This window comes from Typopeltis vanoorti, chromosome 10, assembly GCF_054136105.1.
Source record: "Typopeltis vanoorti isolate ZY-2024b chromosome 10, IOZ_Tvanoo_1.0, whole genome shotgun sequence".
NCBI lineage: Eukaryota > Metazoa > Arthropoda > Arachnida > Uropygi > Thelyphonidae > Typopeltis > Typopeltis vanoorti.
The window spans coordinates 113,527,501-113,553,629 of record NC_143558.1 but is presented as its reverse complement, the minus strand read 5'-3'; the positions used below and the strand labels follow the sequence as shown (position 1 = coordinate 113,553,629).

The 26,129-nt window shown below is 34.5% G+C and overlaps 1 protein-coding gene and 2 non-coding genes across 6 annotated transcripts in view; 1 reads left to right on the top strand and 2 right to left on the bottom strand.

Annotated features, from left to right (window-relative positions):
• Window positions 1-846: 846 nt before the first annotated feature.
• On the bottom strand, window positions 847-920 carry TRNAN-GUU (transfer RNA asparagine (anticodon GUU)). Its single transcript has one exon. It is a non-coding gene; the product is annotated as a tRNA-Asn (tRNA).
• An 11,867-nt stretch (window positions 921-12,787) lies between these two features.
• Window positions 12,788-12,861, bottom strand: TRNAN-GUU (transfer RNA asparagine (anticodon GUU)). Its single transcript has one exon. It is a non-coding gene; the product is annotated as a tRNA-Asn (tRNA).
• A 119-nt stretch (window positions 12,862-12,980) lies between these two features.
• LOC150102711 (beta-1,3-galactosyltransferase 1-like) overlaps window positions 12,981-26,129 on the top strand; it is a 34,393-nt gene continuing 21,244 nt past the window's right edge. For 3 of the 4 annotated variants that reach the window (XM_090398839.1, XM_090398840.1, XM_090398843.1), the window contains exon 1: window positions 12,981-13,463. Coding sequence is in view for 1 of the 4 variants with exons in the window: in XM_090398843.1 (XP_090254969.1) it covers window positions 13,313-13,463 (151 nt within the window). In the remaining 3 variants the exon portion in view is untranslated. Of the gene's footprint in view, window positions 13,464-13,979; window positions 14,116-26,129 lie in introns of those variants that run through there. The other variant, XM_090398841.1, reaches the window with a different exon arrangement.

Sequence of the window (26,129 nt, the reverse complement as noted above, 5' to 3'; positions counted from 1 at the left end):
CCGTTGAACAACTTATTAAGAATAAAAAAAAATCGCTGCGAAAATTGATGAAACAGAATAGTGTGTTACTAACTGCACTTTCATATGCACTGTTGTAAAATCGTGAGTGTTAATTTAATATTCTCGTTTCATATAAAACAGCGCCAAGTTTTGAGGAGAGGCGGCGCTTATCAAGGCACTTAAAAATTCAGAACCCGTAAAATTCAGATATCTGCTCGTCTAAATAAATAAATATATTTATTGAAAACGTCACAATAAAGAATGAGATTTTTTTCTTTAACAAAACTTGGTAAGGCACCTCCGATCCTGAAAAGTAAAACAATGTAACATGCAATGATAGAATTAGATCTTAACGTCTATGTATTTGTATGTATGTATAGGGGGCGGATATATAGGTATGTAATTATATACCTATATAATTTCAGCATATTGGTGAATAGGAAATACTACTTTCAGCCTATGTAGCTTAGTCAATATAAACGAAACTCTTTGGTCGGAATAAAAATGGGGTCGATTCCCGTCCAAGACGTGAGGCCTTTATCTGGTCTCTTTCGATTAAAGGTCAGTTAGCTGGTCACATAAGGAGGTAGGGTTTTTTTTTTCACCCAGAAACTCGGGTTTTTCGTCCCCTAGAACAGGCAAATTAACCCCGTGAACACGCTTCTACAAGCATAGGACATTTCGGGAAGGCATAGTGTTAACCACCTTATCCTCGAATTACTGTTAAGAAATCCAAGAATGGTTGGAAGGTCGTGGGCGCTTAAGTGCCTATTAGAACCACTGATACGATACGAAATATTACTTTATATTACTTTAAAGAACAATAAAAGAAAAAAAAAACTCCTTCGCCCCCGGGTGGGCTTGAACCACCAACCTTTCGGTTAACAGCCGAACGCGCTAACCGATTGCGCCACGGAGGCGTTGTGTATCCTTTTTTTTATTAACAATTTTCATCTAGATTCTATGATTTACTTCAACGCAAAATTGTATTTCCATTCACCGTTTAAAATTCTTATTTGGCTTGACTGGTATAGATCCATTACTCTTGATGAAAAAATAATCGGCTTGTGGCAGCAGTCAATAAATTGATAAGTTTTGAAATCTGTTTACTAAGTCATTGTACTATTTATAATTCTGTACTTTTGCACGAAAATATTCGGTCACAAAATGGAACAAACAGTTATTACAAAATGGTTTTCAAAGTTGTTTCCAGAAGAATTAATTCAAAGGACAGTGTGAAATAGCATTTAAAAATTCTATTTTACTAAGGCAATGTAATATGCAACTAACTGTGATGTGACCCTTTTAATTCTTAATGATAAGCTATTTATCATTGTTTAATTTCTCATGGTTATATGCTAATCATTAATAAACCAACTAAAACCACACAGTTTGATTTTAGATTGCATTACGGTATTAAAATACAATCCATCTTGTGCAATGACTGCATAAAATCAATAGATTAATGTCACACGGGATCGCTTTATTTATTTTTTTGCTTGTCAGGATTGTCGAAATCATTAACATAGCATTTCAATGCTAATAATTACAATGTAAAACGTTTACGTTTTTTTCACCTTCATGGAACAATAAAAATGCGTATCCATTCGACCCTTTTAACAGGATTAGGCTTCTCCTGTGATCAGTGATGAGCTATAAGGAGCTCGCCTGAGCCCTTTGTTAAAAGTTTTCTCAAATTTGCGAGCCCCTTGTTCTTCTTGTTTACTTTTTTATTTTTACAAAAAAAAACAAAAAAAAACATACTTGTTTGAAATATATTAAGAGAGAAACTCATACGGTAACCTAACAAAGTGATTTTATTAAATAAAATATTATAGTTACTGTTACTACCATTTTACAAATAAGAATTCACTTTTGGTAATCTTCTTCTTCTTCTTCTTCAAGTGTCATCCCCCCCCCCCCTAGAAGGAGGTTGGCAACCATTTTGGTAATCGCATATAAATAAATAGGACTATAAAATAATGCCCTTGATTGGTACCGTTGATTATCACTTGAAGCATAAAAACAAAGAGAAATATAACATACTTCAATATTATTGTGTTTAGATAATATTTATTTACAGAGCCGGCGCTAGGGTCTTTGTTGCCGGCATGCAATGTCTATCTAAGCGCCCCAGTCACGATTCGGGCGTGTACGGTTCTTTTACGATAATAAAAATTTAAATTATTTGAAATTTCTTAAATAAATTTTGACAGAACAGCCACACGTTAGTTCGCTAAATGTAACGAATCGGGGGTGTTGACTAGGCCGGATAATCGTTAAAAACCCTTATATTCAAAAAATTCTCAAAAGTTAAAGCAAATTTTGATAAAGCCACTTCACTTTAATCGTTGAATATAATGATACAGGGATTTTAGCCTTCTCACCAAACCGAATCGCTAACAAAATTAAAATGAATTTTAATTAAAGTTAAAATTTATTTGAACTAAAGTTTAAAAAATTCTTGCATTTTACAAGATACTAAGAATTTAGTAACTTGTAAAAATGCAATAAATTATTAAAATTTTTTAAAATAATTTTTATAAGTGGAACTATCTTTTAGGAAAATAAAAGAAACTCAAGACAGACGAGAAAATAAGAAAAGAATTCAGAAATAATTAGAACATTTAATATAAGTATTCAAAAAATAACATCTTTACAGAATAACAGAAAATAAATTAAATTACATAAATATACTTGAAATTTTTTTAAATTAAAAGTTTAGGGTTTTTGATTTCATATTCATAAAATTAGAAATAATGGTCTTAACGTCTAATTCCGCACATATATTATTTTCAATAGCTATTAACGCCAAACTAATAAGCCTTTTTTTTGTAACATACTTGTTCTTAAGTAGGTTTTAATCAATTTCAACTCGGAAAAGCAACGTTCACCGCTCGCTACACTAACAGGTGAGGTTAATAATATTCTTAAAGCAATTGAAAAGTTAGGGAAAGATAAATTATTGGATACAATAAAATTAAGAATATCGAAAGGGTTTTGAATATTTAAATTATCCTTCCGAAAAATATCCCGGAAAGCACATAACTCGTCATATAGTTCTATTGCATTTACGTCTTTATTGCCGCCATCCTTCAAGAGAATCTCTAAATCGTCACAATTTTTTCGTAAATCTTCGTTATTAATTTGTAGTAATCTATACAAGAAATTGAAATTATCATAATATGTTTTTAGTTGTTCAAAACGTTCTATTAACGAACACATTGCAACGTCTAGAGGTGTATAAAACACATTCACTTTAAATTTATCTTCTGGCGATTGTGGCATTTCGTCATGATGCTCGTAGTCAAATTGTCGTGTCTTTTTTCGTCGTCGGACTTCCGTACCAGTTTTAAATTCTCGTTCTCCGTCCACCTCTTCACTCAGTTCTTTTGCCGTTTTAGAACTTCTTTAAAATTTGTATCTGATCGATACTCTTGTAAGAATATTTTTAAGTTTTCGATAAATTCTAAAGCAAGTGTAATGTTCATATTTTTGTCTTGAAGCATTTTACTCACAGGCTTTATTCTGTTAAGTAAATCATGCCAAATTATAAGAGAACAAATAAATTTGTAGTCCTTAATTTTAGCACATAATGTTTGTGCTTCATGCTGAGTTTATTTATTAAAATTTTCATTATTTAAAATTTCAAAAAGTGCATCGTAAATTTCTCCTAACTGATATCGTAGAGGGCAGATTGCATTAATTTTACTTTCCCATCGCGTTTTTGACTGTTTCAATGTTTAATTTTTTAAGTACTTTAAAAGGATTGCCCAATGTTTGTAAGAGAATGAAAAGAAATTGTATATTTCTTGAATAATTGCAAAGAAATTATTTGTATTTTTTGTATCTGCATATACTTTGGCTGTATCGTTAATGATTAAGTTTAGAGTATGAGCAGCACATGGCACGTAAAAAGCTCGAGGATTTTTGTTCAAAAGGAAATTTTGGAACCCATATTTTTTTCCCTTTCATATTTGCCGCATTGTCATACCCTTGACCTCGCATGTCTTCAATGGGGATGTTCCATTTTTTCAGTTGTTCCATTATTGTTGCACATAAACCACGTCCTGTGGAATCTGATATATCTGCAAAACCTAAAAAGTTTTCGCTGATCTTGACAATTCCATTGTCACAGGAAACAAAGCGAATAATAATGGTCATTTGTTCTGTTTTACTTGCATCAGGTGTGCAGTCTAAAATTATGGAATAATATTTAGATTTTCGAATTGATAATAAAATTGTATCCCTGATTGCGTTTCTTAAAGTTTCCAATATTTCATTTTGTCTGTCTTTACTCAAATAGTGTACTCTATTATTTGGATGTAGGGTCCTTTCAACATGATTTTCCATAACGAGATCAAACTTCGCAAACAGTTCGACTAATTTTAAAAAATTGCCGTTATTACTTTCATATAATTTATCAGATGATCCGCGAAAAGCTAAATTGGTTACCAAGGAATTTTATAATTTCAATCAAGCGTTCTAAAACACTCGTCCAATGTTTCTTTTCCATTTCATACATGCTTTGAGTCTGGCAATCAATAGTAGTTTTGTTTTTTAAATTTTTATCAAGTTTCCTTCCATTTTAAGAAATTTTTCATGTGAGTTAAACTTGTCTCATGTCTATGCAAAGTTGTACTTACATTTCTCCAATCGTTATAACCTTCTACAAAACTACTTGATTCAGTAGGTGCAAAAAGTTTACAACAAAAGCAAAAAACAGAATTTAAAGTTTCGGAATAAATGAGCCATGTTCTTGGCACGAGCTCCCCGTTTTCCATTTTTCTATTATAATACGTGTCTCCAAATTTACGACCATATGTATCTCTGGGATATATTATATTTTTATTTTGAACAGGCCCCATTTCAATTAAAACAACTCGTAACTTTTCATCAATATTCCACCATTCACCTGGATCTTCTAAATTTACAGAGATTAGCAATGTGTTAATTTCGTGGTCAACTACAACTAAATCTTCTCCTAACTGTTTTTCACTTAAATCATGCGTCTTGTTATCTTGTTCATAGTTGCAATAGTACTTCGATGCAAACTAGATGATGTGCATAGTTCTTCAACTCTGATTTCTGATGTATCGAGTTGGTTAATCTGCATCAGAATATTTTGATATTTTAACAAATTTATTAAGAGCTCCAGTTTGTTTCTTAACATCTGCTTCTTTCGCAGCATGTCGCTTACGATTTTGTGCACCGGATAACTTTTGTTTTAAATTTTTGATTCCATTTCTATTTTATACCCACAAGAAATTATTACACAACATGACACAGAGACGAAATAATAGTCCACACTGCGCTACGGTCAGTAGCCTACTGGGATGCGTACCATACGACTGGTTAACTAGCAACAAATGTTTTGTACGAAAATTCGTTTCTGCACATAAAAAACCGTTCACCATTTCACTTTAGATAGACTGCAAGACACAACATTCCCTACGCAAGCATTTAGCCTGCTCTTGCTGCAAAATTGTAAACAGCCGGCTGATCAAAGAGGCGGCAATATACAATTTTTCTTAATTTTTATTCGGTGTATCCAGCTTTATTTATTCATTCTAAGAATTTTTTTGTTTTTATGATAAAGATTTTTTTTCTTAAAAATGAATTTATGAACGGTACCCCAGCGGCGCCCGCATGCACCGCATGCCCGCTTCCGTCGGCCCTGTTTATTTATTATTTATAGATTGTTTGTCATAAAAACTTCTATCGCAAACCAAAGAAATTTATTTTGTTTATAAAAAATGCGGGCTATTTCAAATGTGATTATAAAAGATTTTATTCTTATTATATTTTGATAGTAAAAAATGTTCTTCTTATGTAAGAATTAACACAGATGATTGTGTGCAAATATTTTGTTTAGATGATGAAATATTGGTTTAAAAGCCTTTACAGATTGTCTCTTGATACTTTTTTTTATTGACATTTGTACACAAGCTATATTAACTAAAGTTTTTGTGAAATACGGCTTTTTTTTGCTCGACGATGCGAGCCCTTTGTTAAAATTTCCATAGCTCACCACTGCCTGTGATTACTATGCACCGGAAAAACAGGATAAACAGGAAAATTCTGATATGTCGCATTTTCAGATGTTTCAAATATGAAGTTTTGTCTTTGTCCAATTAACGTGACGACATTAAATTAATCGCGAGAAAGTTACATTTCGCTGTAACTTTCTCTGTGGCCGCCTCTAAAAACAGTCATACGGAAGAGGCAAAGTTTCTCCCTCCCTCATGGAAACATTAGTTTTATATCTCTCAAAACATGCAGAACACATGCAGTTTACAGACATAATAGAACGGCCTCATAAGTCTTAGTTACTTCGACTGTAATTCTAATCAACGACAACCACCAGTAGGAGATCGATTCATTCCACTACAGCATCACAGCGGGAGTGCTTTCTGTGGCTCGGCAGATTTCCATGCATCACTTGCTTTAGAAACAGAAGTGGGTTAAAATGTTTTTTTTTCCTTCTCTTCTTTTTCTTTTTTCTTCTCCACACAAGTCGAACTAGTCTTTTATAATAAATATCAGTGTTTCCTCTTGCATTTAATCTTATCTTTGTGCGAGTTTCTCTTTTATTTATGTGTTCCTATGTTTCATGCGTTTCATACGTGCACCCCCCCCTTTCTCTCTCTCTCTTTGTTTCTCTATGTTTATTTCTATCTTTTTCTACTTTTCTCGTCCCGTTTTCTTCACTGTATTTGTATTTCTTTGTCTCTCTATATCAAATATAGAAACCCAATATTTGATTCAATATTTGTGTATATTTCTTTGATTCAAGAATTCTTGGTGTTATTGTCTTCCATTTAACGGGGGCGCGCGCGCGCGTGTTTTGAGCGAAAGAGAGAGAGGAAGAAATTCAGCTAAGAAGGAATCTCAGATTCTTCCAGATTTAATGTGTTAGTTATGCTATCTAGAAAACGGAAACAGCAGATAAAGCCAAACTAAATATCATGTACAGACTGATATTTAGTTTGGATTATCACTAGTGTCCCACCAATCACGACACGATTCTTTATACACTAATATATATCCCTTTCCATTCAAAACAACGTCACTTATTTACAACTAACAAATGACGTCACTTATCTACATCTGAAAACAACACACACACCCACTACAACGATTCCTTATCTTATCTTGATCTTGATCTGGTCAGAAGTGTCCCACCAATCACGACACGATTCCTTATACACTAATATATATCCCTTTCCATTCAAAACAACAACGTAACTTATTTACAACTAACAAATGACGTCACTTTTTACAACTAACAAATGACGTCACTTATCTACATCTGAAAACAACACACACCCACGACACGATTCCTTATCTTATCTTGATCTTGATCTGGTCACTAGTGGGACCCCTACTACTACTAGCCTTGTTTATTTTGAGACCTGAAGTAGGTTGACAAAGTACGATATCTGGATATTAGAGCAGTATTTTCAGATTATTCAAGCCTTAGTGCTAAGTATGCTATAGGTTTTTTCAATATCACGCGCGGTTTTGTGAATTTTTGCTTTACTAGTAAGACGACGACTGTATGACTCCCTACCGAGAATTCGCGAATTTTGTACTTTCCATTTAATATTCTGTAAGTACGTCTTTAACAGTGGCGGCCAGTGAGAATTTTAAGTGGGAGTGCTGCATATACAAAATTAAAAAAAAAAAATCTTTTTTTTCTTAATCAGTAATCAATTTATTAATAGATAAATTTACATATTAAAAAATTGCTTTATTAAAAATATTTCATCCTCACCACGAACAAACAATCTCACAGAAATAACGCGCGCATGCATACAATTTATCTGTAAGCGACACTGCCCAAACGAGCAGTGTCGGAATCACTTGTAATGTGCAATGACAACCGCAAACGAATATCGGCGAGTCTAGATGCTAACGCGATAATTCTGACACTGCGTTAGATCCCAGTGTATTTGTTTCGTGTAACGATAATTGAGAAAATGTGATTCTTTTCATATTTTCAACAGTGACACTCGTCATAATTCAGCCTTGTATCTATAATAAATAAATAATTATATATTATTTTAACAAAATAAAATAAGATTTACAAAAAATAGTTTTCACCCTCACCACGAACACACACCAATAATAAAAGTTTCGTATCTCACAGAAATAACGCGCGCAAGCATACGATTTATCTGTAAGCGACACTGCCCAAACGAGCAGTGTCGGAATCACTTGTAACGTGCAATCACAAGCGCAAACGAATATTGGCGAGTCTAGCAGCAATTGGCCGAAAGTGATAATTCCGACACAGTAAAACCTCGATATAACGGACTAATTCGGGCGAGGGTATATCCGTTAAATCCGAAAGTCCGTTATATACTAAAGTATTTTCCGAATGCATCGGCCAGCAGGCGTTAAAACTGCTGCAAAAAAGTCACGCCACGCAACAAAAGAACCAATTACAGCGCGATTGGGGTGATCACGTGCTAATCATTCACCGAACATGTTTTATGAGCGGTGACTCATTTATGTCGGCTAAATTACTACAGCGTTTCCCAACATATGATGGCTTATTCGCCAAAATTTGTTAAAAATAACAGGAATAACAAAAAAAAAATAATAAATAACCTGTTAATTTAATTATAAGCAAATCTTGGTTAAAAGCATTTTAAAATTAACAGGGTGTTAATTTTCGCATGTGACATATGGACCCTGGAAATTTTGTCCATTAAATCGAGGTCCGTAAAATCGAGGGTTTACTGTACAATGACAAATTACCGGTAGAGCATTCGACAGTTAAGTTTTTTTCCTGTTTCTGAAGAGTGTATGAATGCTATTGTGAATATATCTGTTTTGTGTCGATAATCGAATCATATTTGAAAATGAGATACCATGAATGAAACATTTTCATACAGCAACAACACAGATGTTATATAGATTGGCTAAAAAAAAAAAATGTATTTCGCAAAATGTGGCCACGTTTCATTGTTCTAATGTCCGAGCGGAATAATGTTATAGTACTTCAAGCCAGTCACGTATTTATTTATTTATTTATTTTCCCACCACTTTGGAAATTTGCAACACAGCAAGGAATCAAGCCACAGAAGCCGAAAATATCAGCGCAGGATTTCTAGCTTAGCGGAATTCACATACATAACCCACAGAAAATTCAACCTCACACGTTCACTTTTATCCAGTGATGTTCTGGATATGAAAACTTCGAATGCAACAGGTGGGATTGCGAATGCACCACTTATGAATATTCCAGTAGATGATATTGTAGCGTTTACAATCTCTTCCGGTACGCTTGATTAAGCAGCTGATGTTAACTGATGGCAAGAAGCACAGATCTGAATTACTGAATGCAGCTTGAATGACAAAGAACAATGCCAGAGAAAATAAAGGGGTAGGGGAAGAAATCCCGGGGGAAAAAAAGGAAAAGAAAATCTGTTTCAGTTTAGTGGACAACTACACGAAGACATAATTCTGGCATCTGCAAGCATTAACCTACACAATACATAAACAAATGAATAATAAAGAACGTTTACGTTTGGTTCATTATTTGATGTACATACATGTAATATTTGTTCACAGGTTTTCACTTTTACATATTTTTATACATAATGCATTATGAATTATTCTGTTTGATCAATAAACGTTTATTTTTCTACGATATGCAGTGGTTTGGTTGGTAAAGCCATCGGTATGTCGGAAAAGACATGCTGACTGGAGGTGGAATTAATAAAGCCACCTCTATACATGGTAATTAATATTTTTCATTTTATATGGAGCGCCTGAAAAAAAAAATCAAGTTAATCTAATACTAGTATGATTTATGATTCTTTTCTGTAATGAATCATAAATAAATCATTATAATAAATAAATAAATAATAAAATAAGGTGTGAGCATTCGCTTAATGAATGAGAGGTATTTAGTAATTAACTAATATATTTCAAGGAAGGAAAACTACTTTACAAGAATTAACAGATTAAGTGGATAATTAGGCACAATGTTTTTGTTATTTTTAAACCAATTTCGACGCTATTCCTAAATATTTATGTCCATTTTTAATAACAGGATCTGAATATGAACGGTGGGATCTGAATATGAACAAGCTATAGTTTAGGGCCTCACATTACATATATTCGAGGCAAATACCTCAAATTATCTAAAATTTACTCAGTACAGGGGAGAGAGAGCTCTTAAAAGTTCTAGCTTAAGGGCCACATGAACTTTAAATCTGACTTTGGGTAGGTTTTATGAAATTTCGTCACAACAAGAAGTACATTAGTAAGTTATTAACATTAGTGAAGACCAGTATTTTATTAGTTGTTCTGGCGTGAAGATTTTATTGAGGTCATGCACTGACGTCTTATATATATATATATATATATATATATATATATGACAGAGTTTTTTTTCTTCTGTCATATATATATATATATGTGAAATTTATATATGAAATAAAAAAATGAAATTTTTTACGTCAATTTTTTTATTATTATTTTATTTATTATTATTATTATTTTGTAGTATGGCCTAAGTAATGTTGGGCTTCAGAGGCCTCCCCAAAATTTCAAGGGGCACTGAATAATCCCAACCTGTTCCATTTCCGTTTGATTAAGAGTCATTGGTTACCTTCGATATTCGAAGACAACCAATATTTGATTTGAGTCATTGGTCATCTTCGATATTTGATAATTTCGACAGTTATTCGACATGTTAGGTATTCGATCATTTAGAATTATCTTACTTTAGAAAGATATGAGCAATTAACAATTAGTTGTTAAAAATGTTTTGTTATTGTTATGTGCATCCTACGAAAGGATGTAAATTTACTGTACATTAGAACTGGGTCTTCTAAGGGCTAGTAATCCGGAAACCCAGGTATACAAACCAATCATGGAACTTCTATGGAACCACTTCAGGCCTCCAATAAGAAAGATGGTCGTCTTACACCGGGTGATGAACTCTATCAACAACCTAAAGATGTTCCCATCTATGCCATAGTGAGACTCAAATCACAGCCTATATAAGTGAACAGCCGGTGCGCTGTCTACTGGGCAGGCAGTATACTTCACTATCATTAAAATACCTATATTTCTGAAGGTTGAAATAATTTTCAATTATGCATGTTTAGCTTTAATGAGTAGATTAAAACTAAACTGTTGTGATGATGAGTAGATTTATGATTATGTTCTCGACAACTAAGAGGATAAGAAAAATTAATTTTATTACTTAAATTTTCGATACACTGGAAGTTTGCCATGCATAAAACAATCACCAGGGTTGTTAGCATCATTTATTATGGATATCGTGTTAAGCTGAAGTATTACAGTCAGTCCTCGACTTACGACTGCTCATGCTTACGACAGCTATCTCATCGTAAAAATAAATAAATAAAAATAATTAAAATAAAATAAAAACCATTAAAATGTCCACGCCGTATTTACTGCTACAAGTAAAGTTTATATAGGCGTGGATTGAAGGCGTGCAGAATGTCGAATGTCTGTATGCGTGTTGGGAGGGGAAGGGAGACTGTTGCTTGGGTTGGATGCAGTATGATGTTCTTTATTATTATTATTATTATTATTATTATTATTATTATTATACAAACACCTCCTGGAGTCAAGACTCATCGAGGGAGGCAATAGTAAGATGCATTCTAACAGAGATAATGTTTATCATACCTCGTCTTAAATTGGTTCAATGTTTGAGCACTCACCATCTCATTTGGCAATAAATTCCACTCACTAACCACTCTATATGCAAAAAAGTCATGTCGCACTCTTCTCTCTCACGCAACTTCCAAGAATGACCTCTTGTCTCTATCCCCTTCCTTCCGCCAGCCCTTTGAAAAATATCCTGGGTATCTATTTCATAAGCATCCCTTAACAATTTATATGTCTCAGTCATATTTCAATGATGCATGTTTACTTTAGGGAGGAAAGAAATGTTTTCACTCTAGAGGTTCATTTCCGTTCTCGTACTAAGCTACCAATATATACAGATGATGTTCATTATGAGTTAGTTTAAATATACCAATTAAAAACGCAATTTCCCTTAATTATTGCTATATAATATGTGCTGAAACAGATTCCCTCTCTTCTATATAGTTTCGACGGAAGCACATGCCACGATTTGTGGTAGTACGCCAAGCGAAGTCAAGTACAGCACGAGACGATTTGTGGTAGTACGCCAAGCGAAGTCAAGTACAGCACGAGACGATTTGTCCATGCTGTGGCAAACGTGAATCTTATCATCTTATTTTGAACTTCGAACGCTTCATCATAAAGTCTAATAACTACCGCTCCATCTGTTGTATGATAAAATATTTTCATTCGTGATTTTTTCAAATTGTTATTCTTTGTGAAAATGGCCATCAAGCGAAAAAACAATTCTTCTGGTAGTGTGAATTAGAAATGAAAATGAAAATACAGCAATATCCCGCCTTACGACTCTTTGCTTTACAACGATCGCCTCATACGACGCTTTTCAATTTATACCGCGCTGCATTCGCTCATTAGTACTGTAATAGCAGGTAAACAGACAAAGTAAATGACTGAAACTAACTTTTATGTTTATTAGCCAATCAACGACAGTGTATAGAGATTTTAAACTTATTTAAAAATTTTGATAATTATCCCAGTGCTACAGCAAGCATTCCTTGTTACAATAGGAAGGTCAGAGTTTAGACTTACGTGTTCTTTCTTTGTTCATTCAAAGTAATGAAAAAAACTCTGACCAGTGATCGAAAGGAAAACAAAAGAAATAAAATTAATTAAACAAAACATTAAACGCCCCCGGGTGGGCTCGAACCACCAACCTTTCGGTTAACAGCCGAACGCGCTAGCCGATTGCGCCACGGAGGCGATGATGTAAGTAACGCTTTAACTGAAGGCCTTTCTGAATGTTGTTGTTTACTTTTAAAAATACGTCTGTTCGTTTCGCTTCATATTATGTTTTCTTTTTCTATTTACATCATGTTAAAACTGTACTCTATTTGAACACATCTTTAACGTTATTAAATCAACAAACCCAAGTAACGTAAACATCCGTCATCTGTGCACTATGTAATATTATTTTATATTATAATGACCTCATTTGACTAACGAGGTCATCAGAATAATAGTTGTTTTGGCAGTAGAAAGTGGGCAGTCTTCCGAGTTGCGTAGGCATTAAGAATCTCATCATTTTGTGGATGTTTTTAACAGCAAACTTGTTGCGTATTGTTGACGAGAAATCGATTCTAACAAAATCTCTTTCTCAGCAAATGGGATAAATAACGTTTTGAAACTATTTATTAGGACGCGGTGATCCTCAATGAGACTTTTATTGTTTTGGGAACCACGGAGGCCAGGTAATCCTCCTCCTCTTGTAAATAATATTTGTTTGATAAGGGGAAAAGGACATATTCTACTGTTTCCCACTGCTTTGCAAAGGAGAAGCTCTGTTATTTTCCACAACGTTAATGGTAGGTACTTTATAATATATAATGATGGCAAAGTTGAAAATAATTAGATTTTACTATGATTTATGCGATATAATTTTTATTCCTATAAATTTCTTACAAATATATATTGTATATAGTTTTTAAACACCTTACACTGTGTTTGAAAAAGTCAAGCTATTGATTTTCATGACGAATGATTCAATGCTGTCAGTTTTCTTAAGGATATTATGCATGAGATAAACAAAGCTAAAATGACCTAAAGAAACTGTAATTCAAATATCCGTTTGCATAAGACTTTTATGGGAGGCAGTAAAAATAATCAAAGTTTGCACTGATGTGAACTATTTACCATGATTGATGACCAACATAGCAAAATAAACTATAAAAATTTAGAAAAAAATCATATACCGGATAGTTACAATTCCCATTTGTTTAAAAAATAAAATAGATGTTTATTAAAATATATATCCAAAGTTTGTCACTAGATGGCAGTATTGTAGAACCAGCCGTGACCACCAGGTGAGTGGAATGTGGGCCAGACGAAGGCGACAGAATAGTGAACTGTTAGCCGCGGGCAACATAAACATCCCTCGTCCAGCAATTTTGATGTGTCAGATGTTTGTGCGAGATCTTGTGGGACACAAGTATGTAATTCGGCGGAAGTCTTGTTCAGGTGAGTTGGATGTTTCCTAATTAGACTTACTACATACGACTTTCAGACGTTTCCCAAACTATTTCGGGTGTGTTTCACGGAAGGGATACACTGTGAACAGAAGTGCATTCAATCCCACCAAAGATAGTAGCGCAACTGTGACAATGGGCGATAAGACTCCCAGCTTCATTTTAGCTACTGTTTTTTAATTTTTTTTTTTTTTGTTTCTTTCACGGCTATATCACTGAAGTTTAAGTGTACCACATCATCCTTAGTTTGAGGTATGACAAGCGGTGTGACCTGTAAGTGTCCTCCTTTTAATAATTGATTTCACTGTAAGTAAGCGTGTGTAAAATTTTAATGTTGACTCTAACTGCATATATTATTTTATTGGATGGAGATTTACAAAAATCCATTACATGAAATGGATTTTTACAAATTGCAAGGAGGCTTATCCCATTTAATAATGTGCCGCAACTTATATGGCCCACAAACCGCCTAAAATGGCTTTCGTGACCGTTTTTTTATTTTTATTTTATTTTTTATAAGAATAAAGGCAGGTTGTAATCTTATGCCTAAATATACATTTTTGCGTGTTTAAACTGCATGTGTTCTTCTGGTCGGTTTTTCAGGATGAAAAGAAGAAAAAAAAATCCAGCAGAAAAATTCCTTTTACCCTTTTATGAGACCAACTAACTCATTTTCTGTTTAAAAGCGCTGATAAAGCTTCTTCGTCTCCTAGACTAGAATCCAACTATAGGGCTTCGTCCCATTATTCTATTTACATTATTAACATCCAAGTACGTATTTTCCCGAAGACCTACAGGGTCGGTCCGTCAGATTTTCGTAAATATTTTCGTTAAAATTTCGTATTTTCGTCAGCGATTCGTAAATAACGATAGACTCTGGCTCGCCAATGTCTATCCTAGTAATTTTTTTTTTTTTTTTAAGTATGATCTTAAACTATTTAACAATACGAAATTTAGATTTCATTATTACAGAAAAAACGGTCAGTTGATTTCATTTATATTTATCTTGTAAAACTGTTAATATTCAGTGTTATTGTTGTCAAGACACTTGTTTAATCATAGCTAACAAAATGAAAATGATTTTTTTCAAACTGGTGCATTACTCATTTTAGTTGAATTTGATTCTATTTAGAATACATTGTATTCTATTTTTTATGTTATATTAATCGATATATAATGTCAATGTTATTCGTTTATAATTAATTACCCAAGCTTTTTCAAAATTACGAATAAATTTTCTCTGTATTTCAAATGTTATTTAATGGTACTTGGCAAACTTACAAATAATCCGCATCGTATTTTCCATTATACAGCCAGTTCTGGTTAAACTGCAGGCTTTTTTTTTTTTTTTTTTCATAAACTGTTTTTGAGAGTATCTTTGCAACAAGCAACCAACCAACAAACAATAATTATAATAACAATAATAATAACGGCATGTATATGATGTTTATGAGCTGACCCACATACCTGATTACCTGCCATTCCTTTCATCCTAATCCGGGTTTATATTTCTCTTCAGGCTCCTCTCCTTATGCCTGGAGGTAGAGGACAAAGTTGGGGTCTTTGTTGGTATGAAGCGACGAGGTGGTCAAGTCTGCTATTTAGAAAAAATAGCGTGGTAGTCAGAAAGGGAATCGAACTTCAGATGCTAAAGACAGATTGATATATAAATAAAAAAATAGTGTGTAATCTAATTTCATTCTATTTTAGGAAACTGTGACATGTTATAGACCTTCAGTTGTCGCGATGAATGCTGGTTGGTTATATATGAATGCAGCGTCTTAATTTATATTTTTCCGAATTCGAATCCATTAGGAATGCGGCTGGTCATCAACAGCAAAGTAAATTATTCATCACGTATTAGAAGAGTGTTAAGCTGATCAGAGATGATTATAAGGCGAATCGTGCATTAATGAAATGCTAAAAACCTTCATGGCTGCACGTTATTACAAAGCCAAGGTAGGACGAACGAAGTAAGCATGTAAAATTAAATGAAAATGTAATTTACTGTCATATTTTAAATATATTCACGTTCTTCACATATCCTTGCAACGTGATTTAACACGGGTCTACGTTATTGCTTCACTGTAGAGATAATATAAATGCCTCTCTGCGATACATTTAGTACTTTATAAATGTCATTTATCTGCCATTAAATCTAATACTCGACAGTAATGCATATAATTTGCAACTGAAACTCTCTTTCCCCTAATATATTTACATTCATAAGCTATCCAGGATGCCAATATATTGTAGTAAACTGCGTGCTTATGATCATATCTCGCTGGAAACTCTAGCAACATAATATAATTATGTAATTTTTCTTGTAAATTCAGAAAAAAAAACGATGACGTAAGGTCATGCATGACTAGTCTACAGATTTTACATTCGTAGTTTTTACTTTCTTTTTGGAAGTAACTGAAAGAGATTGAGAACAGAAGCTGTATTGTGATAAAATATAATTATACACAATTTTATGAAGGCTTTTTTCCCATTGTTGTAATTATGAGATAGCGCTAGATATTATAAGACTTTTTTTTATTCAACTCTACAACAGTGATTAGGAGCAATACTATGATTTTTCTCTCCATACAATACAATAAACCTTTCTGGTCCGGACGATACTCCCCACTTGAGAGCTTAATAGGATGTGCTTGTTTACAACTTTTCAGTTTCAGCTCCTAAAGTTATAAATACTTTTTCAATGGGCTCACTAAGATTTGGTGTCCTCCTCCTACCCCCAAAAAATAAAAGAAAAGGAGACTACATAACCGGAAGGAAACTTCCCCATATCCTATAAGGAATGAGGAGAATGATCGGTCTTTTGACGTACACACCTTACGCCCTGAATATACTGAACGAACGACTGTGTGCTAAAATTTCAGATTTAGCAGACCAGATTAGCAAAAAAATGTTTTATAAAGTTGTAATTCGTCAACAGGGCTGACCTTAAGACGATTGGACTGACTGGGTCAACTAGAGCTACGCTACGTGAAGAAATTTAAATTCTGATTAAATTTTGAAACATTTTACTGAACAAAAAGGAAGAAAAATTTTATAAAAAAAGTTTATTTTTTAATCAATAAATATATAATTTAATTTCTATTATTTAATAGTATATATTCTTGATGTCCACGCGGTTAGCCTAGTGGCTGTGCGCATCGCAACCATATGCCTCGGGAAGGAGTGTCCTAGGTTCGATTCCCGTCGGTGACGTGAGGAGCTGAGGGATCCTCCTCAGCCATAGCCAAGTTAGCCGGTCTTGGGCGTGGACAGCAGGGTTTTTTTCCACCAGTTTATCTGGGAGTTTTCATCCCGCAAAGCAGGCAAATTGGCCGTGAGAACTCAACACTACAGAACACAGGATACACCGGGGCGTAGGTAGGGCTGACCATCTTATCCTGTGAACGGCTTGAGGCCCGATGATTAATAAACCCTCGACACCGCAAGGTGAAAGAGGGAAAGGAAGATGAGATGAGATATATTCTCGATACTAATTATCTTAAACTGTCTCATTATTGCGCCTGGTTGGTCGAGTGTTAGCGTTGATATCTTCTCTCCAACCAACAGGCTGCAATATGAATCCTTAGGTGGATTTGCACTGTGAATTCCGCAGGAATTCACAGCGCTATAAAATTTGTGAATGTCTAGTCTAGGTGAGATATGGATTTCATCGCTCACCGGCCCACTCTAGAATGATTTCTGGAGTATGTAAAAAATACATAAAATTAATAAAAATAAGAAAAAAATTCTTAGCCCACCCACAGTACTGATATACTACATATTTACATAAAAGCATTGGTGAGTGGGAGCTACATTAAAAAAAAAAATTCCTAATTGGGCCCACATTTTCTATGTGAGCCCCGGGACTGTTTGTCAATTGCAATATCTCTTAAATAAAGGAAAAAAAAAAACATTTTTTGAAATATTACATTTCTATTAATCAACATAAAACTAAGCTGAACTTTAAATAAATAAATAAATACTACTACTGCTACTTAAAATTTCAACACTTAAAAACATAAAAAAAAACTTCATTCTCTGAAGTTTTTTTTTTGTTTTTAAGAAAGGAGAGCATGAAGTTTTTGGAATCGCACAAGGACGGGTATGGATGAGAGAAGAAAACAACAACAAAAAAAGGTTAAGAATATTGGTTTAAAAAAGAAATCGAAGACCATATTTGAGGAACAGAAATATAACTATAAGTATAATATAAGAACTAGTCATATAACTTGCATGTAGTCAAGAGAGAGACTAAATTATTACCCATTAGTTTGTTTTATGCTAACAGAGTTCAAGTAAAGGCACGATAACAGCGAGTGAACAAATACACAAGGTCTTGATGTAGGTTTTCTACGGTTGTTGCTCACTAAGATTCGCAGCTGCAAGTATGCTCGTGGAGAAGCATAAAACTCTTTAACGGAAACTTTCGATACACTTATGGTTGGATCGGATAAGTGTTCTTCAGATTTGTTTATCAATTTTTTATTTATTTATTTATTTTTTTTCTTTGAAGCCATCTGAACTGGACTTACTTGGCAAACATATTTTGTGAAATGCAGTTCGTCATATATCGTGCCTCCTAACCAGTGGCGGCTCGTGGCTTGAAATCGTGGGGGTGCTGCAACTTTTGAAATAGATGACGGAAAAAGCCAATTACTCTTTTTCATGTCTTTCATACCATAATCGCTACGGAATGAGTAATTCTTGCAGAAAAATATATCCACAAACCAGCCTTTCCACCATGCTTTAGAAAAAGCATTCGGTTATAAAGGATCTTCCATTTTACATTAAGCGGTGTCCAATAGCACTGAACATTTTTGTGTGTTTATGAAGTTCAGAGAAATGGCTGTAAATTTCCACGATAATTATTTCTTTAAGTATATCTAAATAATCTTTCTCTTTCTTGCATGCCTCTAAGAAATCTACTCTGAATGTATCTGTAGTCACATGTCCGTGACTTCCAATTACATTGAGCTATCTGAACAAGTCACAATTTAGATAACAGCGCTTGCGGTTTTTTTTTTTTTTAATAAATAAATAAAAATGTTAGTTTCCATTCAACTTTCAAGCATGGGAATGATAAGACAACAATAAAAGGACGCTTTTTCATGACAGCGTTCTTGCGCAGAAGTATTTATCACAACAATGAACAATGAACTTAAAGTTGTTTTACTTATGTAATCTAAAAGGTTTATTTATTTTATACAATCAAGAGCCAAAACATAATGCCCACCCAGCCTGTTTTCGGCAACCAGACTGCACGGTTGGCTGAAAACCTGCCAGTGGTGGCGGTGTCCTAGTATTGGATGTTTTCATGGAGACATCAATAGTTCTCTCGTCCCTAAACACACCTTGACCATCAATTCTTACCTCATGATTGTTTCGGACCAGGTATTGAGCAAGACAATGCCCCGTGTCCCAAAGTTCGAAGATCATATCCAAGCGTTCCATGTGCATTCATCTGTAACTTGAATAGAATCCCATCGAACATTTGTGGGATCATATGGAATGCACCGTCCACCGGTTGATGCCGGTACCTAGCTCGGTTGCTGCCTATTCCGGGATGTTATTCTGTCTAGTTAGTCTAGAATACATCAGGACACATTCTGTGCACTAGTGCAGTCAATGCCCAGAGCAAGCCAAAGGAGACTCTACTAGGTAGCCGGTCATATGTTTTTGGCTCATGAATGTATGTTTGTTTTGTTCTTCGAAAATATCGTTCTTCCACAGAAAATGGTCATATTTGACTCAACGGATTTTTGTAACTGTAAATTCGTTAGCTTCCTATTAGTCAGAGAGCACAGCTTTTACACACGCAAAGACAAAACGAATCCTAAAGGTGCTACATATTTTGCGAAAAATAATGAAATACAGAACACGGGCAATCGTATATGCTTTTTATGCTGGATATCAGATTTTAAAAGGGTATAACTATAGGAGTGAGGCCCCTATCCCTTCATTATGTCCTAAAGATATGTGTATTTTTATCTTAAATAGATGGTTCAAGGACTTCCATGTTGATAAACACATCATTGTTCTACTATGTAACTTCGTAATGTACGTTAAGTAGCCTGCATACATCCGGTTTTTTTTTTTTTTTTCCCAATTTGGGGGAAGAAGAGGGAGGAGGAAGAATCTATATATTTAGATGCTAAGGAGGTCGTCTTTGTGGGTATTAGTATAACCAATATTCTTCAATTTAGGTTTTTCATGAGTCTGTTTTACCATAAGCAGACATAATAATATAGCAACACACTATTTCTTGTAACAGCCTTCATTAGGGTTGCACATTCCGCTGCTTTTTTTTAGCGAAGGGGAGCACCACCTGTCAAGCGTGTCAAGGATCCTCCTAATGAATGGAATTTTTAGTTAATGACGAGAAACCAGTCCTTTACATTAATAAAAGTTAGAAAAGGTGTAGTTAGTGCCATCTCAAAACCTGGTGAAAATGATTTAAATCTAGCCGCGACGTGTAAGTGTCATACAAAGTGATAATTATTACAATTGATTATATTGATGAGTTTAACGATAAAAAAAAAAATCTGCAAAAGTTGATTAGACCAACGTGATGTTTAATGGACATAGATTTGTTGCTGCTTCTAATGAGGGAGCTCATTCTCATGACATGCAACAAAAAGTATACTTTTTTTCAGTATGTTTAAATTACCAATACGACTATAAAAAATAACGAAAGAAAAGTTCATTACGTTAAGATGAAACTCGTTTTTCGGTTTGGTGAACCTTGATTAGGCGTAGACCTTAAAGCAGAAGTTCCAAAGATCGGAGGGCAGACAACATTCCTTTTCTTGTCGATGCCTGCAGGCCATCTCCAGGTACTTTCAAGCTAAAATTTGTTATTCGCTCACTTTAACCATTCTAACTTAAAACGCTAACTATCATTTATTTTATTTTTTCTTATCTGTGTCATAGTGTGAAGTGCATTTGAATCCAAAGCTAATCGACAAACACAAACACCTGCAGATTGCTTGTGACTTGCCAATGCTGTGCAAAATTCATAACCAACTTTCATGAAACGTTCTTTCAAATGCTGCCACTTTTGTTCGGGGGAGAAAGTGTCATGAGCTACTTCACCCAATATAAAAGAACGTTACGGGCCACGGCTTTCTTTTCGCACAGCTGACTGCAAGTTACGGTTTGGATATTCCAAGTTCTTATGGAAAGAAAAGTAACACTAGTAGACACATTTAATGTCCTGATATAAAGCACAAAAATGAAAAAAATATTTTTGCTTCAACAAAAGATATGCAATAACAAGACAAAAGACAATGAAAATAGGCAGAAGCATTAAAATATCAACTGCATTGTGAATGGAGAACCTACAGAACAAGTAAAACATTTCAGCTACTTAGGCACGATTTTTAGTGAAGTAAATTAAATATGGAAATAGACAACAGAATCAACAAAGCTGGTATGGTAGGAAGTCAACTGAATAAATTTATACAGAATAAGAGAGAAATTAGTCAAAACACTAAATCAGCTGTATACAAGACAGTCTTCAAACCAGTTTTAATTTATGGATATGAGAGCTGGGTCAGAAGCAAAACACTTCACAAAAGACCGCAGATGTGAGTGCCCCTAATATTTCTTAGGACTCTCACATCTGCGGTCTTTTGAACAGATGGCATCAATGGCAATATCATATTAAAAACGAGGATATTAGGAAAGAACTTTACATTGTCAGCATCCAGGAATGCGTTAGCAGAGCTAATCTCAGGTGGTTTGGTCACTTAAACAAAATGTGAGAGGAAAGATTAGCAAAACAAGTGTTCTCTGCCAGGTTGGCAGGAAAAAGACCTCGAGGAAGAGCAAGATATAGGTGGATTGATGCGGTAAAAAGTGCCTTAGAAGATAGAAATATGAGATCTGATAATGTTGGAGTCTTGACAAGTAACAGACTGATTTGGAGGAAAATTGTAGATAGGAGGTTAGTAATGATATAAATTTTTCATGTAGTACTATCATACCCTGTATAAATTTTTTATGTAGTACTATCATATCCTGTACTTGAGGGTACATGTCAGGAATTTGACGATGGTGATGATGATGACAAAATATATATTTCTTGAGAAATAATTCATTAGATGGTAGCAGAAATTTGATAACCTAAAGCTACCTGGTCTTGAAGAACCTTTATCTGGTCTCTTTCGACTAAAGGTGAGTTAGCCGGTTTCATACGGAGGTAGAGGGTTTTTCGTTCCTCAGAACAGACAAACCGGCCCTGTGAACACACAATGATCTACAGTCATAAATACTTGCCCTTAGGGGAAGCAGCAGACGAGTGACAAGCCGGTTGCATTAATCTCATAAACACCTCATTAGGGAAAACGACCAGTCCTAAGGGGTGGAGGAGAAGGGAAGCTACCTTAGGACCTTTCTAATAAAATATAAACGCTTTTTAAAAAGCATAAAAAACTCGATCTGAATATTTAAACCTGGAACAGTGCCTGTGTAAAAACTCGATGTAGCTTAAAAATATCAAAGCGCTTTACATCGATTTTTTACATAGGTCAAGTCCGATGAGAACTGTAAATAACCTTGTTTATTTCTATGTATATTTTGCAAAATATTAATGTAGTTAACCCTATGGGAAGTGAATGTATTTACTGTTTTAATGTCAAAAACAAAGGCAATGCTCTGCCATCGGGGAACTTTGTATATAGTTATGTGTAAGAGCACAGGAAAGTTGTTTACTAGTTTTGCATATAAGAATTGCTTACAAGCGCTCGCTAACACCTTTAAAGTTAGTATCCAAGAGTGCCACTAGGTTTAGAGAAGTTTCCGCGGCCTGAAAGGAGAAGCAAAGTATCAAAGAGGTCCGCTAGTTTTAGAGACAAGTTTCCGTGCCCGGCAAGATACGATCAGAAGATTGCACGGTGGAGAACAAAGAGCAGGTAAAACTAAAAAGAAGATGAAGGAGTCATGCCGAATTCTTTGGGGTTACTACCCTTAGTGCAAGGCTCCCGGATCGCAAATTAAAAGGAGACTGAGCAGAGCATAAGGGGCTTCCAGACGTCAAGAGAGAGATCAGAAGTCGGAATTCGAGACAGTTGGAACCAGAGTGGAAGCGAGCTGAGACTATATGCGGAGTCCGAATCAGAGCAGTGGCGGAAAAGAGGAAAGGCAAGGCCCCAGTTACAAAGAGGAGAGCCGAGATCCAAGTGCCTAAAGAGCAAAGGTGAAGCGCTGTTACTGAGAAGAGCCAGAGCCTGTCGGCGGCAGTTGCAGTCATCGGCGATTAGTAGCAGAAGTGGCGGCAATTCGAAGCAGAAGTTACCGAAGTAGGATCCCGAGGAGAATTGCCCGTATGCTGAAACCTTTTACATGTGCTATTCGAGTACCACAGTCCATAAGCCCGCTAACGTCGTGTTCAAATCAGTGTTCTAACGTGATACCGCTGAAGCAAGATACGCCCGAAGGAAGCCTAAGACTCGAGATGAAAGAAAAGCCATAAAGACTTTAGTGCAAGACTCTTGACTGAATGTATGATACAGAGCCTCTGTAAGTTATATCGTTTTGTATATTTTCTCTTATAATCTAGGAGATATATTGTATAGGAACTGTTAAGAGTTAGTTTATTAGTAATTAGAAGTGTCCATAAGACAGTCAATTGGCATGTTAGAAGTCGATATAAAAATCTGTAAAAAATAACTAAGTTAATTTTTTACAGATTTAGCTAACCTCTTTGCGAGTAAACTAGAAGTTTAATAAGTTGAATTTGTAAGCAGAGAGTTAATAAGTACTTGAGTTAAAGAGATTATTTAGTATTGAAGTGAAAGGGTTCTAATTTTATGCTAAAGATTTTTAGATGGGTAGAGAAAGCAACCTCCCTGTCGTTTGTTTCTTGTATATTTCATATTAATGTAAATAAATGTGTTTTAATTATTTGTTAAAAGGGTGCTGCCTGATCCTTTATTTTACAACTGCACTGTTCCGAAATAAAAATCGGACTTGTGAGCGGGGAAACAATTAAGGCAATAAAAGTGCAGTTTAGTTACTTACGAACCACGACTGTTTATGTAAACTTTGTTGAGGGAAGTTTCACTCGTAAGATAGAGAGAGATCTACCGGACGTTTTATTTAGTCTTATGCCGAATTATTTGATATACTGATGGCGCAGTCTTACAAATAAATTTTCAGTGTTCTCAGGCATACAGCTAGTAAATACGGAAGGTGGAAAAACATAGTACGCAGTAGAGCAAGTGAGAAAGGTTAAGAGAGAAAAAGCGCATTAGAGTAAAGCTATAAAGAATTAGGAATATAATAAAGATAGAAGAGTAAAGATACAACATATAGGCCAAAAATAAAATATACGTTTACAATGGCGCAGACAGCCTAAGATTTTACACCTGTTCCATCCGTCAGCATAACAAACGAATGAAGAATTTGATCAACTTAAAGTTTAAGATTCGGAAGAAAAATTGTTCAGCAATTTTAATTTTTGTTAAAATCGAACTACACTAATCGAACGGCACTTCGCATAAAGATCAGAATACATTTTCAGTGGGCCAGTGAAGCGAGTCACTTCTTTTTGCGAGCAATGGAGTCAGTAATTTTAATCGCACCAGACACAAGGTAAAAAAAAAAAAAAAAAAAAAGCCTAACAACGCCTGACTCTGGCATATCAGCGAACTGTTGAGTAAAAACTAGGGTTTTTCTGAGTCTCAGCTGTTTTTCTGTTTCTGAGATTCTAGACAGTTTTTCCCCCAAAACTCCTGAAAATTCCTGGATTATACAATTTGGAACTGTTAAATTAATGGCATGATTAAGGGAGAGTAAATGTTCAACTAAGCTTTCACATTAGATTTCGATATCTTCGCTCCGTCTGTCGTTATAGAGCCACAATATGTTTTTCAACATTATTCCAAATTCTTGCTTCGTAAGTGAATAATATATTGAACATTAGTCGATGAACGTTTTTGCGGGTATTTGAACTAATCCTAAGTTAAAAGTTTTTGTGTCATCTGAATGAAACAATACTGAAATATATGTTATTTCCGATACTGGTCTCTTGATCCAAAGTAAGACTAAAACGGTGATCCGATTCTATTAATTTGTAATATATGTATTTTAAATTTTAATTGAAAATTTTTAATTATTTTTTTTAAATCGCTCTTCTTTTTTATGTTCATAGAAGGCGAAAGACTGGTTCTTTAGTGATATATTTCTGTTTTGAAATCGATTCGCTGTTAAAAGGACTATTGGCTGTTATTCGAACTGAGATTCCATCTTCGGCGGCCAATTTAGATACAATCTCACTTAACTTTCTTGTCTTGCCAAAGTATAAAATTGACCGATCAACCTAAATTCTTTTGAGCACTTGAAAGTTCCGTATTTCCCTCAAAACTTCTTTTAAAATGTGATTCTAGCGTATGTTCTAAATGCCTCATCAGTCCACCAGTGTTCGATTTTTTTTTGTATGAAATTTGTTTTGGACAATAACTGCATGAAGTCGCTTTCTCATTTTTACATTTCTTAAAGTGTTTCTAAACTTCGGATTGATTTATTTTGGAAGTAAAGTTAAAATAATTATAATTATAATAAAAAAATTAAAATAATAAAATTAAAGTTATAAATTATTTTTACGTTATCAAATGTGATCTAAATTCTAGCTAGAAGCGTTTGTAACTCTTCCATCTAGAATTTAACTGAAGATATTGCAAGGCTTGCAGATTTCAGCTGTTTCGAGAAAATTCAGATCATGCAGCAGTGAACATGTTATAGAAAGAAAACTTATGGGATCGCTCATGGATGTTTCATTACAAAACACAGTTTGATTAGGATCTGACAGCGGGATGAAATAATCAGACTTTTCAGAGGCACATCTACTCACTTGCTATTAAAATAGCAAGTGAGTAGATGTCTATCTATTTTCTTGCACTAGGTGTCACGTGTAAGCTTTCGTTTTTTTTTTAGCACTGTGGGCTTGCCAACTAAGGAATCGGAAAGGCTTAATTTTTGAACAGTAGACATTTTCTCCAAATG